Source organism: Miniopterus schreibersii (assembly GCF_964146895.1).
Source record: "Miniopterus schreibersii genome assembly, chromosome: 4".
Taxonomy (NCBI): domain Eukaryota; kingdom Metazoa; phylum Chordata; class Mammalia; order Chiroptera; family Miniopteridae; genus Miniopterus; species Miniopterus schreibersii.
In genome coordinates this window covers 67056298-67075388 of record NC_138105.1, presented here as the reverse complement: position 1 = coordinate 67075388, position 19091 = coordinate 67056298, and the positions used below count along the sequence as shown (strand labels likewise).

Below are 19091 nucleotides of genomic sequence, written 5' to 3'. Positions count from 1 at the left end.
GTAAATACTTCCATTGTGTCAGTTTTCAGCTAGATGTGCAGTAGCTCATTGCTGTATAGTTTTCTACCACAAGGTACAAGAGACAGAATAACCTTGACAGCCTAGGTAGTGGTAAACGTAGTAGAATGATTAGGAGGGGGGTACTGAGTACTTAATACCTTTGTTTTTTTAAAAAAATTATTTTTGTTTAATTCTAAGTTTATATAATTTACTTCTAAATAATGGCTGTGTTTAATAACTGGCTCACAAAATTCCTGAAAATTTAAGTATTCGCTCTCATGAGCTGGTATAGGAAATTCCAGCACACCAATGGGCGTAGTGGAGGTAGCGGGAATAGCCTGTGCAAAGGTCCTGGGGAAGGACCATGCCTGGCCTGTTGGAGGAACAGTAAGGAGGTCCTTTTAGCTGAAGCAGAGTGGGTGAGGGGAGCAGAAAGAGGAGGTGAGAGCAGGGAGGAGACCTGGCAGGTATTGCAGGGCCTTGTAGGGCACAAGGAAGACTTGGGCTTTTACCTGAAGGGAGGTGGGAACCCTAGAGGGCTGTGGGCAGAGGAGGGGTGGGACCTGACTCAGATCCTCACAGGCACCCTCTGGTGGCTGCTGCAAGGAGGACAGACTCTGGGGATGGGGGGGTGGGAGCCATATCACTAGTGCAGAGGCAACTACCTTATTCCAGTCAGGCTGCGCGTGGCCATCTTAGCATGGACCTGCTACCTGTCATGGTCTCTGCATGAGGTCGGGTGCATGTCTCTGCCTGAGGACCAGGGCCCACATCTACCTTGTTTGAGCCCAGCCTTGGAAGGAGGGTGGACAGGGCTGGTCTCCGCCCTGGTTGCATCGCTGACCCCATCCCTGCCTGCAGGAGATGATCATCACAAACCTGCAGCCTGAGACCACCTACTCCATCACTGTAGCCGCCTACACTATGAAAGGCGATGGCGCTCGCAGCAAACCCAAGGTGGTAGTGACCAAGGGAGCAGGTATGAGACCTCCTCCCCCCAACTGCTCCTTTGCCCCCAGTCTCCCTGCAGAGCTCTTGAGCCCGTGTGGGGAGAGAGTGTACTGGACAGGAGGAACAGCCAGAGCTGTGGGGTGGGGTCTGCTCAAGGGGGCATTTGGGGCCCAGCAAGGTCCAGCCCCCTCATCTTCCTTAGCCACTTGGCCCCAGCCTGATACCAACAGTTAACAGCCAACTCTAACCCCCTTGTCCTCCTGGATTTACCTGGCTGCTCCCTCTGCCTGGACTTCCTTCTCTGGGCTGGCTGTCCCCTCCCCATCCTTTAGGTCTTTGCATCATTCCTACCTCATTAGGGAAGCCTTCCCCACCCCACTCCTATCCTGCAGTCTTTGTTCGATGCCCCTGGGCCCCCCCCCAGCACCCTGTCATTCCCCCATCATGGCTCTGATCACCCCAGGTGGGTTGTCATTTGGGGGTGGTGTGCCCTTCTCTCCAGCTGCACCATGATGCCTCCTCTTCTGGCAGCCCTGCCTCAGTTTCCCCTTCTGGCTCCTCTCCCATCAGTCCCAAGGTTCTATTTTTGCCCCAGCCACAGATGAGCTGAATGAGGAGGAAGAGACAGCTGTGAAAATGTAAAGGGAAGATGTTCCAAGCAGAGGGCACAGCCTAGGCAAAGGCTTGGAGAGGTGAACAAGCTTAGTGTGTTCAAGAAACTGTGGAAAGGCCTCTGTCCCACTTCCCATACCCATTCCTCTCTCTGGGACCCTCAGTGCCACACCTCTGACCACATAGCCTAACATCCAGGCTGGACACAGCCCCTCTCTACATTGCTGCCAGCCCTGCCCATGCTGTTCCTGAGCCTGGCTAGTCTGTATATCTATCCTCCAGTGTCCAGTGCCCATGCACCTCCTCCAAGGAGCCTCACATGGTCTCCCCCTCCTCTCTCAGGGACATTGCATTAGAGCCATGCTTGCTAAGCTGAATCCACTGCATATACTGTGACTGCTCATAGCACAGCCCATTAAAGGTCCTGATAAGTCCTGCAGTGGAGAAGCTTGGTTTCCTTTGTAGAGCCCAGCTTTCCCCCTTCTTTACCTGACCCCAAAACCTTTTTTGGCACATTCATTACTACTCAGACTGCGAAGATCATGGGGCATGGGCAGGATTTCGATACTCCTGTGTCCCATGGATATTAATCAGGTGCCAGCGAGGGATAAATAAACAAAGCAAGAAATGTATGACTTAACTGACTAAAGGAGGAGATACTTAGGTGAGGCCTACTGTAACATCTGTGAATGTTTTCTTTTATTGGGTTCTGTTAATCCCTGGCCTCCTTGCTGTTCTTACACTCATACAGCACAGTCCTACCTCATGGCCTTTGCACTGGTTGTTCCCTCTGCTTGGAACACTGTTCCTCCTAGACCTCCCTGTAGCTCCCTCCCTCGCCTCCTTCAAGTCTTTGTTTCTCAGTGAGGCCTCTCTGAGACCCACTTTTAAAAACTGTAACTCTACCCTGTGCTCCCAGACTGCCAGGTGGTCACTGATGCTGGCCTTGTGTCCCCGCAGTGCTGGGCCGCCCCATCCTGTCGGTGCAGCAGACCCCTGAGGGCAGCCTGCTGGCACGCTGGGAGCCCCCAGTCGGCACCGCCAAGGACCAGGTACTGGGCTACCGCCTGCAGTTCGGCCGAGAGGACTCTTCACCCCTGGCCACACTGGAGTTCCTGCCCACCGAAGACCACTACACAGCATCGGGCGTGCACAAAGGGGCCACGTATGTGTTCCGGCTGGCAGCTCGGAGCCGAGGTGGCCTGGGTGAGGAGGCAGCAGAGGTCCTGAGCATCCCGGAGGACACACCCCGCGGCCACCCACAGATCCTCGAGGCAGCTGGCAATGCTTCGGCTGGCACTGTCCTGCTGCGCTGGCTGCCACCCGTGCCTGCTGAGCGCAATGGGGCCATTGTCAAGTACACAGTGGCAGTCCGGGAGGCCGGTGCCCTGGGCCCCGCCCGAGAGACTGAGCTGCCGGCAGCAGCCGAGCCAGGCGCTGAGAACGTGCTCACACTGCAGGGCCTCAAGCCCGATACGGCCTATGACCTCCAAGTGCGGGCCCACACGCGCCGGGGCCCCGGTCCATACAGCCCCCCTGTCCGCTACCGGACATTCCTGCGGGACCAAGGTAGGCGCGAGGCGACCCCCACACCAGAGCCGGACCGGGCCTTGTGCCCACCCCCACCCCAGCCCCTTCCCTCTCCCCCGCCCAGGTAAGTGGTCACTTTTCTGCTTCCTCGTGATGCTCGAGGCGAGTCTGGACCCTGAGGCTCTGGCGTTGGCAAAGGTGGGACGTGCCTCAGTGGCACCACCATCCCCCACCCCCACCCCCCTTCCTCTGCCTTCTCTCTGCAGCCGCGCCGTCTCCCCCAGCAGGGTCTTGGGTCAGGGCCAGGCAGGGCCGGGCCAGGGCCAGGCAGGAAGGCCATGGGCACAGCGGACAACAGGGAACGCCTGGGCCGCCCCACCCCACCCCACCTGCCTGTCCACCCACCCCTGGCACTCACTGGGCTTCTCTTTTCCTCTCTTCTGCTTGACTGCTGCCTGGCAGTCTCCCCCAAGAACTTTAAGGTGAAGATGATCATGAAGACATCAGTCCTGCTCAGCTGGGAGTTCCCTGATAACTACAACTCACCTACACCCTACAAGGTGTGGCCACCTGGCAGGCCAGTGGGCTGGGTCAGGTTTTGCTGCTCAGCCAGGGTTGGGGCTTGGTTTGGAGTCAAGGCTTATTGGGGTGTGGTGGGGTTCAGCTGGACTCAGCTGAGTGGGATCAGGCTTCATTGGGGATTAAGGCTCAGTCTGGGTTTGGGCTCAGTTTGGGATTAGGACTCACGTCTGGGACTCAGGGCTCAACAGGAATTGAGGCCCAATCTGGGCTCAAGATGTAACCTGGGATCAGGGATCAGTCTGGGCCGGGGCTCATTCCGGGATTAGGGCTCAGTTAAAGTTGGGAAGCAGCTGGGACTGAAGCTCTGTCAGGAGTTAGGGCTTAGTTTTAGTATTTGGGCTCAGTCATGATTGGGACTCAGAGTTGGGGCTCAACTGGGGTTAAGACTCAGTCTGGGGTTGGAGTTCACTCTGGGATTAGGTCTCAAAGTTGGGACTCAGCTGGGATTGAGGCTTAATCTGGGATTAGGGCTCAGTAAGGATTGGGACTCAAATCAGAATTGGGACTCAGCTGAGATAAGGCTCAGTCTGGGATCAGTTCAGCAGGGCTGAGTCTAGGATCGAGGCTTAGTCAGGGTTGGGGGTCAGCCCAGACCCTACTAAGCCAGCCCTGGCCCACAGATCCAGTACAATGGGCTCACACTAGACGTGGATGGCCGCACCACCAAGAAGCTCATCACGCATCTCAAGCCCAACACCTTCTACAACTTTGTGTTGACCAACCGTGGCAGTAGCTTGGGCGGCCTCCAGCAGACAGTCACTGCCTGGACTGCCTTCAATCTGCTCAGCAGCAAGCCCAGCGTGGCCCCCAAGCCCAACACCGATGGCTTCATCATGGTGTATCTTCCTGACGGCCAGAGCCCCGTGCCCATCCAGTATGCTTGACATCCCCAACCCCCAGGATTCCTCTCATCGCCCGTTAGCCAGCTGTGTGACTCTCCAGCCACTTGACCTTTCTGTGCCTCAGTTTCCTCACCTGTCTATAAAATGGGGATTATATTAGCCCCATCTAGTGTGGTTCCCCTGAAGGTCCAGTGAGTCTCATGGGAATAGTCAGTCACTAAATGTGGCTTTGTGTTTGCTTCTCCAGCATTTTCTGACATCCCTGTGTGCCTGACCTTCTACTTGTTTGGAGTTCTAAGATTGTTGGGGAGACAACTATACACAGACTCTTGACCCCTTGGTGTGGCAATAAGAGGCAGAGAAGAATTCAGGGCTTTAAAAATCTCTGGGCATGGAAGCTGGGGCTTTGAAGGGTGTGTAGGAATTCAAAAGTTGTAATTGAATGGGATAGGCTTTCTAGGCAGAAGGCACAGTGTAATCAAAGGCCTGGAGGTTTAAATATGGCTGGGGCTGTAGGGCAATAGACCCCATTATATGAGCAGAAGGGAAAATTCAGAAAGGGAGGCTCCCCACTCACCCCTAGACAGCATCTCTGTCTGGTCATGCCTATAGACAGCCTCCCTCTGACTCTTCGTCTTGTGACAGGAGTTACTTCATTGTGATGGTACCGCTGCGCAAGTCTCGTGGTGGCCAGTTCCTGACCCCACTGGGCAGCCCAGAGGACATGGACCTGGAGGAGGTAAGGGCTAGCGCCCAACCTGCAAGGAACAGACACATCGCAGCTGTCATGAGCCCAGTTGATCCCAGCCGTGCTCTGAGCAACCCACACCTGTTTCCATAGCTTATCCAGGACATATCCCGGCTGCAGAGGCGCAGCCTGCGGCATTCGCGGCAGCTCGAGGTGCCCCGGCCCTACATCGCGGCTCGCTTCTCCATGTTGCCATCCACTTTCCAGCCCGGTGACCAGAAGCAGTATGGTGGCTTTGACAACAGAGGCCTGGAGCCTGGCCACCGATATGTTCTCTTTGTGCTTGCTGTGCTGCAGAAGAGCGAGCCCGTAAGTCCCAAGTGATGTCTGCCCACATCCAGCCGTACCCCCTGAGTGAGGCAGGCCTCAAAGTGACCTCAGCCCTCAGGGCCCTGACCTCAGACACAGACACAGACACAGATCCTCCCAGCTTCATGGGCAGAGGGAAGGACTTAAAGCTGCGGGAATCCCAAGGGGAAAGCGTTTTAGAGGAAGGAACTTGGGAATTGGGGCTGGACGTGTAGGAATCCAATAAAAAAGAAGGCACCCCAGGATTCTCATGTGCAAAGGTCTAGTGGTACAAGAGGAACAGAAAGGATTTCAGAGTGGCCAATGCAGAACGGGAATGGGGGCAAATGCCAGTTGGCAAGGGCGAAGCCATGCAGGCTACCACGAGGGTCAGTTTTCTTAGAAGCCATAGGAGGGTTTAGAGTATGGGAGAGACTTAGATTTGTGTTTGAGGAAGACCCATCTGGCCTGTGTGAGGAGAATGGACACTGATGGAGGCTCTGTCCACCCCGTTTATGCAGACATTTGCAGCCAGTCCCTTCTCAGACCCCTTCCAGCTGGATAACCCAGATCCCCAGCCCATCGTGGACGGTGAGGAGGGGCTCATCTGGGTGATTGGGCCGGTGCTGGCTGTGGTCTTCATCATCTGCATTGTTATTGCCATCTTGCTCTACAAGAAGTGAGTCCCCTGCCTCCCCTGCTTGACAGAAGGGGAGTTTCCTGGAAAAGGAGGGTGTCTGGGGAAGGGTCAGCTCAGAAGATCATCACGGGAGCCCTCTATGGTATAAGTAGGGAAATGGAGGCTCAGAGGATAAGCCCCTTGATCAAAGTCACACAGCTTGGGAAGTGGCAGGACTGGGTTTCACACCCAGCTAGTGATTTGACTCCTAAGCCCCACATTCCACTCAGTAAGATTTGGGGTAGAGTCTGTCTCTGTCTAGTTGAATGAAGATACTGCTTATAGTAGCCACATGGGGCCTGTTTCAGCTTAGAAAGGGAGGGTGGTGCCCCAGCAAAAAGGATTAGTCCAATTTTCTGGATGAGACCAAGGCTCGGAGAGGTTAAGCAAGCCACCCCACCATCACAGAACAGGCCCGTTATGGCTAGCACACCCTCACCGGTCTTCTTTTCCCTCCTCACCCATGTCTGCTTTTGGACGCAGCAAACCTGACAGGTAAGAACTGGCCCTGCCCTCTAGAGGCCCAAGGAGGCCAAGGAGGGAGAATGGAGTAGTGCTGAGTCTATGGGGCGGGGGATACCTGGCTGCTCCTGTATGCATGGCCCTGGGACCCCAATTGTGCGTATACAGTGTAAATACCATGCACAGTCCCTTTCCCACTGGCTGGGTTACATGTTCACGCTTCCTGGAGTGTGTTCACATGGGCATACACATCAGGCACATGCTGACACTCACTGATTCTTCCTCTTCCTCCTACAAAGTAAACGCAAGGACTCGGAACCCCGCACCAAATGCCTACTGAACAACGCTGACCTTGCCCCCCACCACCCCAAGGACCCTGTGGAAATGAGACGCATTAATTTCCAGACACCAGGTATGTGCTTATCCCAGGTGCCAGGGACAACACTGACAGGGAAGAGGAAACTGCCTCTTGGCAACCCTCATCTGCCTTGCCAAACTGTGCTTGGTGCATTTAAGGTCCTGATGCCCAAATTCCTGCATGGTTCCAGGCCTGGAGCTCTCGTGGATTGGTTCTGTTTACAACCAAATGAGGCTTTTGAAAACTTGCATTTAACTGGTGATTGCTGTCTTTAGTGGGGAGCTTGAAGGACATGTAAAAACCAAAAAACCCTCCTCATTTCTTCTGGCGGAAAGAGCTCTGCTTCTGTTCACACCTCTAGTCTTAAGATCTCTTGGCTTTTTCCCCACACTCCCCTGGGATGTGCCCCTAGCAAGACACTAATTACACCTCCCACATCCCTGTATCTCTCCCCTCCACAGCCACAGATGCTCATGCGCCTTCTGCCTCTAAACAGTTCCCTGTTAATTAATCAGGTGCAGCTTAAGGCACCTGCCATGCCCGGGGGAAACTGAATCAGGGTCTTGTCCTCGGTCATCTTCGTGTACAGTGAGCCACACACTCCCCCGTCTCCTCCCTCTTAATGGGCTCATGCTAACTGCTTCTCACCAAATACGGAATTTTTAATGTAACTGATGGCTGCTGTTGTCCTTAACACGGTTACATCTGCCCCTCTGCCTGCCTCCACTTCCTGTATCTGAACTGGTTCATATTAACTCCGTTTCCAACCAAATAGAGATTTTAAACATTTGTATTTAGCTCATGGCTTCAGTCCTCAAGAGCTCACGTGCGATTCCTGATGGACTCCTTTCTCTTTTCTGCTGCTGGACTGTCTCATGTCTGTCCTGTTTTTATCCAAATGAGGATTTGGGGCCTTTGTATTTAACTGGTGGCTGCAGCCCTCCGTGGGGGTCATGAACGGTCTCATACGGCACCTCTAACGTACTCCCTTCTCTCATCTCTCTGTCAGTTGTTTCCATCCAAATGAGGATTTTAAACATGTGTTTAACTGATGGCTGCTGTCCTCTTCAAGTTCATGGCTGTGGCCCACATGTCCTCCCTCTGCCCCCAAGTTCTCCCTCACGATCCTGCATTCTCCAAAATCCCCGTTGACCCAGACGGGGGACCCAAGGCCAGATTAGTGTGGGGTGACGTAGACAGAAGAACCAAAAGCTTTGGGATCCTCCCAAAGTCATGGCTAAACAAACACCCGGCGAAGGAAACAGCAGCTACTCTAGGCCCAGCAGCCATGTCCCTCGTTGAAGTTGCTCTGCCCTGTGTGTCTGTTGGCAGGCTGCTGTGCGTGCACCCAGCAAGGGGTGGGGGAGGTGGGCCCCCCGCGTGTTTTCATTTATTTATTGTTTGCTGTTTCTGCAGATTCAGGCCTCAGCAGCCCCCTCAGGGAGCCGGGGTTTCACTTTGAAAGTTAGTTCCTGTGTCTTTCTGTTCTCGGCTCCCTTCCCCACCCCACCCCTCGTTTGTTTTCATCTTTGGTTTCTCCATCCCGCCACCTATCTCTGCCCACCTGTCCTGCACTGGCTTCGGGGGGAAAGGGGGGTCTGGTCCATTGTGCCCTTAGGGTGCCAATTGTGATTATGTGTGTGGAGGGCGGGGACAGGGACGTAGGTGAGACACATATGCCTACCCATGTGACAGGCAGGGAGAACCACAAGGAAAATGGACACTAGCCTCAGACCCCACAGAGGTGGGCTCTTGGGGGACACCAGGGGGCCCCACTCAGAACAACAGTTGTTTACCAGCCAGCCTTGCAATGTTTGTCCCGTTTCATGCCCACTGCTACTTTCATGGCAGTACGCAGCTGCAGAGCACACGTGTAGCACCGGCCTGTGCGTGGAGAGGGGTCTGGCAGACCTGGATGTCAGGAAGAAAGAGCCAGATCCACGCCACTACCTCCAGTCACCCCCCTGGGGGTGCTGAAGATCAGGGCTGTCACCATTCCGTGTATCAGATGAGAAAACAGGCCCTCAGAGTCGGGCTCAGTGCACCTGCCCCATGCTGGTGCAGAGACAGATCCCTGCTAGGCCCTCTCAGCTCTTCCTGGCAGAGGACTTCCCAGGTCCTCTGATCCCAAAGGTGCAGAAAGGAATGTTTGTCTCCCACCCCAGGGAACAATGTTTTTGGAGGCCCAGCTAGCTGCCATCTGCTTCTTCATTTCTGTGTCACTCGCCTGCTTCCTGCCACGAGGCACTAGGAGCTTGAAGTGCTCCAGGGCAACCCTCTCCCTGCTGGGTTGGGGTTGGAGTGGGAGGACAGTGTGAAAAGGGGTGTCGGGCTTGGCCGGGAGCTGCAGTCTCTGATGCTCCACTCTCAGACCCTCAGGCCTGGGGTCCCCGCACCCGCCATGCCCTCTAACCACAGCTCGTCCATCGCAGACTCACACTGTAGAGCATCCCCACCCCACCCCGGCTTCTGGGCTGGCCCGCCCTGACCAGCCTGCACCGGCGGGGTCTGCTCTCCCCGCAGGCATGCTTAGCCACCCGCCGATCCCCATCTCAGACATGGCGGAGCACACGGAACGCCTCAAGGCTAACGACAGCCTCAAGCTCTCCCAGGAGTACGAGGTGAGCTGGACCCCACCTACCGCCCTCCTGGGCCCTCCCACGCCCACCCTGACACCTCCCACCTTCCTTCCCCTGCAGTCCATTGACCCGGGCCAGCAGTTCACCTGGGAGCATTCCAACCTGGAAGTGAACAAGCCCAAGAACCGTTACGCCAACGTTATCGCCTACGACCACTCCCGCGTCATCCTCCAGCCCATCGAAGGTAGCACACGGGTCCCGGGCTCCATCCTGCCCTTCCTCGTTACCCAGACAGCACACAGACCCCACGCTCCTCTCGGCCATGGGGCAGAGCCAAGCTAGGGGACAGATAGGGAAGAAACCCGATTCTGGTCTCAGGCCTGGTCCAGCACTAGCCAGAAACCACTGGGAATTTTTAGATGTGTATTTAACGGATGGCTGCTGTTACGTTTTTCTATCCATCACTCTATATCAGTCTTTCTCAACTCAAGCATTTCTGTCACCCAGGGACGTTTGACAGTGTCTGGGGAAGTTTTTGTGGTCACAAGTCAGAGGAGGGGGTTTCTAGTGACATCTAGAGGGTGGAGGCCAGGGACGGTGCTCAACATTCTACAGTGCACAGGGCGGCCCCTCCCCAGAGGATGGTCTGGCCCCAAATGGCAGTCGTGCTGAGGTAGAGAAGTCCTGGAGTCCGTGCCCCACGATTTCCTCGGAGACAGATGGGGGCACTCCAGGAGGGCTTCCAGTTGGGCTGCATAGAGCCAGCCTAGGACAGGGCACCCCCACTGATCTCTGCTTCTCACCCTGGCCGTAGGCATTGTGGGCAGTGATTATATCAACGCCAACTACGTGGACGGCTACCGGCGGCAGAACGCATACATCGCCACACAGGGGCCCCTGCCTGAGACCTTCGGTGACTTCTGGCGTATGGTGTGGGAACAGCGCTCGGCTACCATCGTCATGATGACACGGCTAGAAGAGAAATCACGGGTGAGGCCTGGACCCCGCCGCCCCCTAACCCCCAGCCATCCCCGGCCCACACTCACCTCCGTTCTCCTGCCCCGTACAGATTAAGTGTGATCAGTACTGGCCCAACAGGGGCACGGAGACCTACGGCTTCATCCAGGTAACGCTGCTGGACACCATTGAGCTGGCCACGTTCTGTGTGCGGACATTCTCCCTGCACAAGGTAGGGCCCAGGCCTGGTTGGAGGCTGGGGGAGGGGTAATGGGGCAGAGGAGGAAGACAGGACACAGCTTCTGCCCTGGGAGCTCCCCATCAGACAGACAACCAAGCATATTGACCCAGGTTGACCACATTCTCGTGAAGCCCACTTTATAGGCGGGGAAACTGAGGTTCAGGGTGGGGCACTCCCGTCTCTGGCCACAGCAGGAAGACAAAACCAGCAGACCCCAACTTAGCAGTGAATCTGTTATCCTCCTGCCATCAGTCACTCCCAGGTGTTACCTGCTCTCTTACCCGCCTGGGCCTTTGACGGGGTCCTGGCAGAGTCTTAAGCCCTGCCCTTAAGGGGCCGTAAGTCTTGGGTGGAACACAGAGCTGGAGACACCCTGCTAGCCTTGGACAGTCAAGGCCAGGGCAAAGGTAATCTTTAGGTAAGTGTTTAACTAAAGGCTGCGATCCATAATATTGTGCCATCTGTCTTCTACATCAGTGGTTCTCAATTGCGGCAGTTTGCAATCCAGGGGACGTTTTTTATTGTCATGATGGGGAGAGGAGGTGCTTACTAGCACCATGATGCTCCCGACTCCAGTCAGGTCCTCTTTCAACATTAAGTGCAGGCCTCACCCAAGTGCTCGAAAGCTTGGTAGATGGACAGGAGAAGGGAGTAAGAATTCTTTTTTTAATTTTTTTAATATAGCTTTATTAATTTCAGAGAGAGGAAGGGAGAAGGGGAGAGAGAGAGAGAAATATCAATGATGAGAGTCATTGATCGGCTGCCTCCTGCACGCCCCTGACTGGGGATCAAGCCTACAACCTGGGCATGTGCCCTGACCGGGAATCGAACCTTGATCTCCTCGATCCTAGGTTGTTGCTCAACCATGCCTGGCCGGGCAAAAATTCTTAGTTCATTCCCACATATCAAGCACATCCTGTGTGTCAGGCCCTGACCTGGGCACCAGGACACAGCAGGGACTAAGACAGAAAAAATGTCCCAACCGTGAGGGGCTTAGTCTAGTGGACAAGACACAGACAAAAGACAAGAAAATAATAAATTTTTTAAAGTTAAATTTATTAGGGTGGCATTGGTTGATAGTAACTAAAGTTCCAGGTGCCTGTCTTAATAATTTTACATCTATATTCCATTGTGTGCGCACCACCCCCGTGTCCTCCCCCACCCTTTTTCCCTCTGGTAACCACCGTTCTGTTGTCTGTAGCTATGAGTTGGTTCATTTGTCGGTTCTTACTGTTCCTGTTCTTTTCCATCTGACTTATTTCGTTCCATCCACACTATCACAAATGGCAGCATTTCATCTTTCCTTATGGCTGAGTAGTACTCCCGTGGATATATGTACCACATCTTCTTTATTCATTTATCCTTCAGAGGACACGTCAACTGTTTCCATGTCTTGGCCACCATGAGTAATGTTGCAGTGAACATAAGGGGTACATATCTTTACGTGTGTTTTGAAAATTTTTTGAGTCAATACCTATAAGAGGGGTTGCTGGGTCATATGGCAGCTCTATTCATAGTTTTTTGAGGAGCCTCCATACTGTTTTTCCTGGTGCCTGCCCCAGTTTAGACCCCCACTAGCAGTGAATGAGGGTTCCCTTTTCCCCACACGCTCTCCAACACTTGTAAGTGGTGTCTCTTTGTAGTTCTGATTTGCATTTCCCTGATAGCTAGTGAAGCTGAACATCCTTTCATGTATCTGTTGGCCATCTGTATGTCTTTGGAAAATTGTTCAAGTCCTCTGCCCATATTTTAATCAAATTGTTTCTCCGTTGTTGAGTTGTATGAGTTTTTTATATATTTTGGATATTATTGGAGATACCGCTTGCAAATATCTTCTCCCATTTGGCTGGTTGCCTATTTGTTTTGTTGATGGTTTCTTTTGCTGTGCAGAAGTGTTTTAGTTTGATGCAGTCCCATTCATTTTTTCTTTTACTTCTCTTGCCTTTGGGGGAGGGTGGTCAAGTTCACAAAAACCCCTCTGAGACCAAGGTCCAAAAATGACAAGAAATCTCACATGTAGGGTTAAAATAAAGCTGAGGAGAAGAATAGAATGTGTACTGGGGGACCTGGAGGAAGTGAGGAAGGGAGCCATGAGGAGATGTGGGGAAAGAGCATTTCAGGCAGAGGGCACAGCTAGTGCAAAGGCCCCGGGGCAGGACCATGTCTGGCGTGTTGGAAGAACAGTGAGAAGACCACCTGGCTGGGGCTGAGCGATCAGTGGGGAGAGAACAGGGAGGGGATGGGGCAGGTTGTACACGGCCCATGGGCCACAGGGAAGACTTGGGCTTTTACCCCAAGGGAGGTGGGAGCCCCGACTCCTGCTCACAGGTGCTCCCTGGCTGCTCTGGGGGGAACAGACTTTGGGGGTGGCAGCAGGGCAGAGATAACCATGCAATCTGAGGGCGATGATGGAAGGACCATGGTGACTGCCATGAGGAGCGTGAGAAGTGGGCAGGTTTGGGATAGGTTTTAACGGCAGTGATAGTATTGGCTGATGTGTTGGATGTAGGAAGGCATCCAGTCGAGGGTGACATTTTAAGTCCTGGTCAGAGCACCTGGAGGGATGGAACCACCATCAGCTGAGACGGGGGAAGCAGGTTTGGGGAGAAAGTGGGGGCACAGTGTAGGCTGCATTGTGTAAGACAGATGAAACTCTCCTGTGGAGACCCCTCTGTGTCCTGGGGGCAGTTGGACACCCGGGTCAGACACTTGGGTGCAGTGGTCTGGAGGTGTGCATTGGGTATCCTCTGCACGTGGGTGGTGGGCTGCAGTGACAGGTGGTTTTCCTGTGGCTCCCAGAATGGCTCCAGCGAGAAACGTGAAGTCCGCCAGTTCCAGTTCACAGCGTGGCCAGACCATGGAGTGCCCGAGTACCCCACACCATTCCTGGCTTTCCTACGGAGAGTGAAGACCTGCAATCCCCCAGATGCTGGCCCCATCGTGGTTCACTGCAGGTACGCGTGTCACCATCCTCCACACCCAGCTCCGTCTGCACTCCGTTCTGCATGCCCACCTCATCCCCCTCTCCTGAGGGTCCCCTGATCACCACACCTGTCCCTGCAGCGCTGGGGTGGGCCGCACAGGCTGCTTCATCGTCATTGATGCCATGCTGGAGCGGATCAAGCCGGAGAAGACAGTGGATGTGTATGGTCACGTGACACTCATGCGGTCCCAGCGCAACTACATGGTGCAGACTGAGGACCAGTATAGCTTCATCCATGAGGCCCTGCTGGAGGCTGTGGGCTGTGGCAACACAGAGGTGCCCGCCCGCAGCCTCTATGCCTACATTCAGAAGCTGGCCCAGGTGGAGCCCGGCGAGCATGTCACTGGCATGGAACTTGAGTTCAAGGTGGGAAAGGATGCGGAGGCTGCTGTGGGCGGGAGGGCAGAGGGGCTGAGGAGCTGGAGACGGAAGTCACCCTAACGATGGGGACCAGAGCTTAGGGGGTGTTCCTCTACCATTCTACCATTAGCACTCTGGTGGGAAGCTGTTCTGATGGCAGCCCCGCCTCCTTGTCCCCACAGCGGCTGGCCAACTCCAAAGCCCACACATCCCGCTTCATCAGTGCCAATCTGCCTTGTAATAAGTTCAAGAACCGCCTGGTAAACATCATGCCGTACGAGAGCACGCGGGTCTGCCTGCAGCCCATCCGGGGCGTGGAGGGCTCCGACTACATCAACGCCAGCTTTATTGATGGCTACAGGTACCTTACCTTTGCCTGGGGTTACTGGGGCCCCAGAGGGTCCCAGCCTTGTCCCTAAGAGGCCTCCACTCTCACTTGGGAGACAAAACTGCAGAGACATTGCCAGCCCTGTGCAGCATCATTGAGGTGGAAGGAACCTTCGAGTGTAATAACTGATGGCTAGCATGGCTCTGTCTTTCCTTTGATATCACTGGTTCTCAATCTGAGCAATTCTGCCCCCAAGGGAAATTTGGCAATGTCTAGGGACAATTTTGTCATGATTTGAGTGCGTTGGGGGTTGGGGTGGCTACTACTGGCATATAGTGGGTAGAGGCCATGGATTTTGCCCAGAACAGTGCACGTTCACAGAGAGTATCCAGCCTTGAATGTCAGTACTGCTGGTGTTGAAAAACCATGGCCAAGGGAGGTTGGGCAGAAGGTACGGCCTGTGCAAAGGCCCGGGTGTGAGGGAGAACTTGGCCTGTGCATACAACCGAGAGTACTTTACTGGCACTTGAGGGAGGTGGAGCAAGAAGGCAGGAGAAGTCAGCGGACAATTTTGCGAGCTGGAATGTATCCTGGGGCTAATGGTTTCCCCGTGTGCAAAATGAGATAATTGGGAGGGCTGAATAAGACGGTGAGGGAGATAGGCCACTGGTCAGCCGTCCCCGGGAAGGCAGGCATGTGGCAGGTACGGCTGCCGTGGACTCCTGCTTTGTTCCTGACCCATCAGGCAGTATCAGGCCAGATCTAGGCCTAGGCCTGGGGCTCCCCATCAGCCCTGGACTCACCCCCCTCCCCGCAGGCAGCAGAAGGCTTACATCGCAACGCAGGGGCCACTGGCAGAAACCACAGAGGACTTCTGGCGCATGCTTTGGGAAAACAACTCGACCATTGTGGTGATGCTGACCAAGCTGCGGGAGATGGGCCGGGTACGTGGGGACCGTGGAGGGCAGGGTAGGGGCCTGGTGGGGACTCGGACGGGGCTGACCACAGATGCCATCCCCTCGATAGGAAAAATGTCACCAGTACTGGCCGGCTGAGCGCTCAGCCCGCTACCAGTACTTTGTGGTGGACCCAATGGCGGAATACAACATGCCACAGTACATCCTGCGGGAATTCAAGGTCACAGACGCCCGGGTGAGTGTGGGGACGATTGGCAGCAGGGACTAGAGCCCAGGCTGGGCTCAGTGCTTCCCTGGTGATCTGGAGAGGGCTTCCCTGGTTGGGGGATAGAAGCAAAGGCCCAGGGATAGGAATAAGCGTGGGGGTTTGGGAGGAAAAGGAGTCAGTTGACTAGTTGACCAGTCACTCCTACAACCAAGTGGGTGGAAGAGACCGTGTCCCTGTGCTGACCCCATAGTGTCCCCATTAGAGCATGTATGACCCCACTCACTAGGGCACATGGCCCAAGGGGATCAGGTAAAAGGGAGGGAGGTGTCCTCTGGAAGCAGCAGCCTGTGGAGGAGAGTGTTAGAGGGCTGGGAGCTGGGTGGGGAGAGTTGATGGGTTGATGGTGCTGGAATGGAAAAGGGTGGTGATCAGTACGAGGTTGGTGGTGGGAATTGTCACCACTCAGTAGGGAGAAATGAAAAGGCGGAGCGGATGTCGTTGGCTGATGGGGGGGGGGGGTATTAGATGGCAGCTGATGAAGACTGATCCTGGAAGGTGGCCCAGTTGGGTGAGAGAGGATCAAAGTTAGTGGTAGAAGAGGGGATTGGAGAACATGGGTAGGATGCTGGGGGTTCAGAAAACGCAGTCAGGGTGTTGCCAGGGGCTGGCGAAGCCTGATTGAACGCACAGCATCACTGGTCGTAGTGTTGGGTGGGGTAAGATGGTGCCATTGGATGGGTGGGATGTGGGATTGGAGAATGGAATGTGTGGGTAACACCAGTGGGACATGGTACTGCAGGCCAGCGAGGGCGACTGGTCATCAGCAGTGGGCGGAGGAAGAGGAGATTGGAGAACAGCTGGGCTGTGAAGAAAATCAGTGGAAAACAACTTCTAAAAGGGAAGAGGGATGAGCATTCAGTGGCCGTAGACAGTGCTGTGGACGGTACAAGAGGGAGGGGATGGGACTGGAGAAAGGACATGTAAGTGGTAGGGGCTGGAGACCTTTAGGGTAAGATGGTGTCATTGGGTGGCACCATTTTACTGTAGAGAGTGTGACTGGAAAAAGGCAGGTGACAGGTGAAGGAGGTGAGAGAACGTCAGTGGAAGGTCGTCCCCTGGATGGTAAAGAGGGGTGAATCATTAGTGATGGGTTGTGGCAAATGGTGCCATTGAGTCATGAAGAATGAAAGACGGCAGAGTAAGGACATTGGTGGCGCCGCAGGGTGGTGGGAAGACAGGGTTGGGGAGAAGGGTCACTGAGTGGGGGGGTGGAGAAAGTCATTGGAAGGTGACAGCACTGGATGGGCAGGATTGCGAGTCGCCAGTGATGGGTGGTAAGACAGGAGGTGATGGTATTGGTAGTGCTCTTAGGTGATTGATAGAGGATCACAAGCACAATGGTCCCCACTTATGAATGTTCCAAGACCCACAATGGATGCCTGAAACTGCAGATAGTACTGAGCCTGAATATACTATGTTTTTTCCAATACATGCCTGTTATAATGTTAAATTTATAAACTAGGCACTGTAAGAGGCAAACAACAGTACTGATAAAATAGGACAGTTGCCCTGGCCGATGTGGCTCAGTGGTTAGAGCGTCAGCTCACACAAGGGTCACAGGTTCAATTCCAGGTCACGGACACATACCTGGCAACCAGTCGATGTGTCTTGTCTGTCTCTCCCTCCCTCCCTCTCTCCCTCCCCCCCTCCCCTCTGAAAAAGCAACGGGAAACATCCTCTAGTGAAGATTAACAACATAAATAAATAAAATAGAACAGTCATGACAATATACTGTAATAAAAGTTACGTGAGTGGCTTTGTGGCCAATATGAAGTAAGATAAGGGTCACTTGAACATGAGCACCGAGATGCCACACAGTCGATCCAATGACCAAGACGGCTTCTAAGCGACTAACAGGCGGGGAGCGTATAAAGCTGGGACACACCAGACAAAGGGGTGACTCGTACCAGGCAGGACAGGGCAGGATGGCGTGAGATTTCATCACACTACTCTCAGTGTCACACCATTTAAAACTTATTAAATGGAAAATTCCAGGAATAAACAATTTTTTATTCTGGACCATGGTTGACTGGGGTTAACTGAAACCATGGAAAGCAAAACCGCAGATGAGGGGTGGGGGGCTGCCAAGCGATAGGTGAGTTAGAGCAGCGGAGGGTGGCGGGGGTGGTAGTGTTGGGTGTCACTCTGGTGGTGGATGGGATTGGAGATGTGGAGAGAGGAGCAGGTGGGCAGCGGGGGTGGACAGTATCCATGTAAGATGGTATCATTGGACGGTGACAATAGAAGATGGTGGAGAAGGGTGTTGTTGGCAATGAGACTGGAGCATCTCAGTGGAAGATGGTACCATTGGAGTCATCAGGGTGGATGGGGAAGGATGGGGGTGATGCTGGCTGGTGATGGAGGATGGGATTGGAAATTGGCAGGGATGGAAAACAGCTGTGACCACCACTGACCTCAGTAGCAAGACTGGGTGCCTCTCCTTTCCAGGATGGCCAGTCCCGGACTGTCCGGCAGTTCCAGTTCACGGACTGGCCGGAACAGGGCGTGCCAAAGTCGGGGGAGGGCTTCATTGACTTCATTGGCCAAGTGCACAAGACCAAGGAACAGTTCGGCCAGGATGGCCCCATCTCCGTCCACTGCAGGTGAGCTGCTTCCCCACCCCAGCTCATTTTCTGGCTGGGGAAACTGAGGCCTAAGGAGGATAACCATCAGCCTCGAGCAATCCAATCTGGGCTATTTTCATGCCTGGGGAAGTGGGGGCTCCAGAGCCCCTGCCCCTGAGCTGCTGTCTACCTCCCACAGTGCCGGCGTGGGCAGGACTGGTGTCTTCATTACGCTCAGCATCGTGCTGGAGCGGATGCGGTACGAAGGTGTGGTGGACATCTTCCAGACTGTGAAGATGCTGCGGACCCAGAGGCCAGCCATGGTGCAGACAGAGGTGAGGCGGCTGGCCTTACAACTCTGTCCCCAGAGCCTTAGTTTTCTCCTCTGTGAGGTGGGCTTGTGAATGGCTGGTCTTCAACACCTCCTGCTTTGAGCAGGAAGATGATTAGCTCCTGGCACAAGAGTCGATTGAAGTCCAGAGCTGAGAAGTGTCCCTTGGAATAGACAGAGAGGGGTCCATTCTAGTTCCAGAGTCACAGCAAGTTTATGGCTCAACCAAGACCCTAGTACAGGCCACAGATTCTAAAGTCCCACTGCTCCCCTGAGGGAGAAACTGAGGCCCAGAGTGGGAGGGTCTTCCGTGGGATCGCATTCACATTGGCATTTTAACAATGTCTACAAATACTCTTCTGTCTCTGGAGAGACAAATCTGGAGTCACAGACTCCCACCCTGCAGGGGCAGGTGACTGGTGGAGGGGACAGCTGAGCAGCCATGTCTTCAAAGATGTACACGACCTTTAGGCAGAGAGAGGAGAGGGCATTCGGGGTGGAGAGTGGCTGC

At 54.4% G+C, this 19091-nt stretch overlaps 1 protein-coding gene across 8 annotated transcripts in view; it reads left to right on the top strand.

Annotated features, from left to right (window-relative positions):
- PTPRS (protein tyrosine phosphatase receptor type S) overlaps positions 1–19091 on the top strand; it is a 99279-nt gene that overhangs the window by 78918 nt on the left and 1270 nt on the right. For 2 of the 8 annotated variants that reach the window (XM_081137198.1, XM_081137199.1), the window contains exons 13-33: positions 862–979; positions 2524–3132; positions 3556–3653; positions 4296–4549; positions 5163–5256; positions 5359–5574; positions 6075–6232; positions 6716–6727; positions 6994–7106; positions 8469–8516; positions 9576–9673; positions 9752–9875; positions 10446–10621; positions 10701–10820; positions 13629–13783; positions 13893–14178; positions 14355–14533; positions 15318–15444; positions 15527–15652; positions 18134–18288; positions 18449–18584. In XM_081137198.1, the coding sequence (XP_080993324.1) occupies positions 862–979; positions 2524–3132; positions 3556–3653; positions 4296–4549; positions 5163–5256; positions 5359–5574; positions 6075–6232; positions 6716–6727; positions 6994–7106; positions 8469–8516; positions 9576–9673; positions 9752–9875; positions 10446–10621; positions 10701–10820; positions 13629–13783; positions 13893–14178; positions 14355–14533; positions 15318–15444; positions 15527–15652; positions 18134–18288; positions 18449–18584 (3402 nt within the window). The remainder of the gene's footprint in view (positions 1–861; positions 980–2523; positions 3133–3555; positions 3654–4295; positions 4550–5162; positions 5257–5358; positions 5575–6074; positions 6233–6715; positions 6728–6993; positions 7107–8468; positions 8517–9575; positions 9674–9751; positions 9876–10445; positions 10622–10700; positions 10821–13628; positions 13784–13892; positions 14179–14354; positions 14534–15317; positions 15445–15526; positions 15653–18133; positions 18289–18448; positions 18585–19091) is intronic. The other 6 variants (XM_081137200.1, XM_081137201.1, XM_081137203.1 and 3 more) reach the window with 6 other exon arrangements.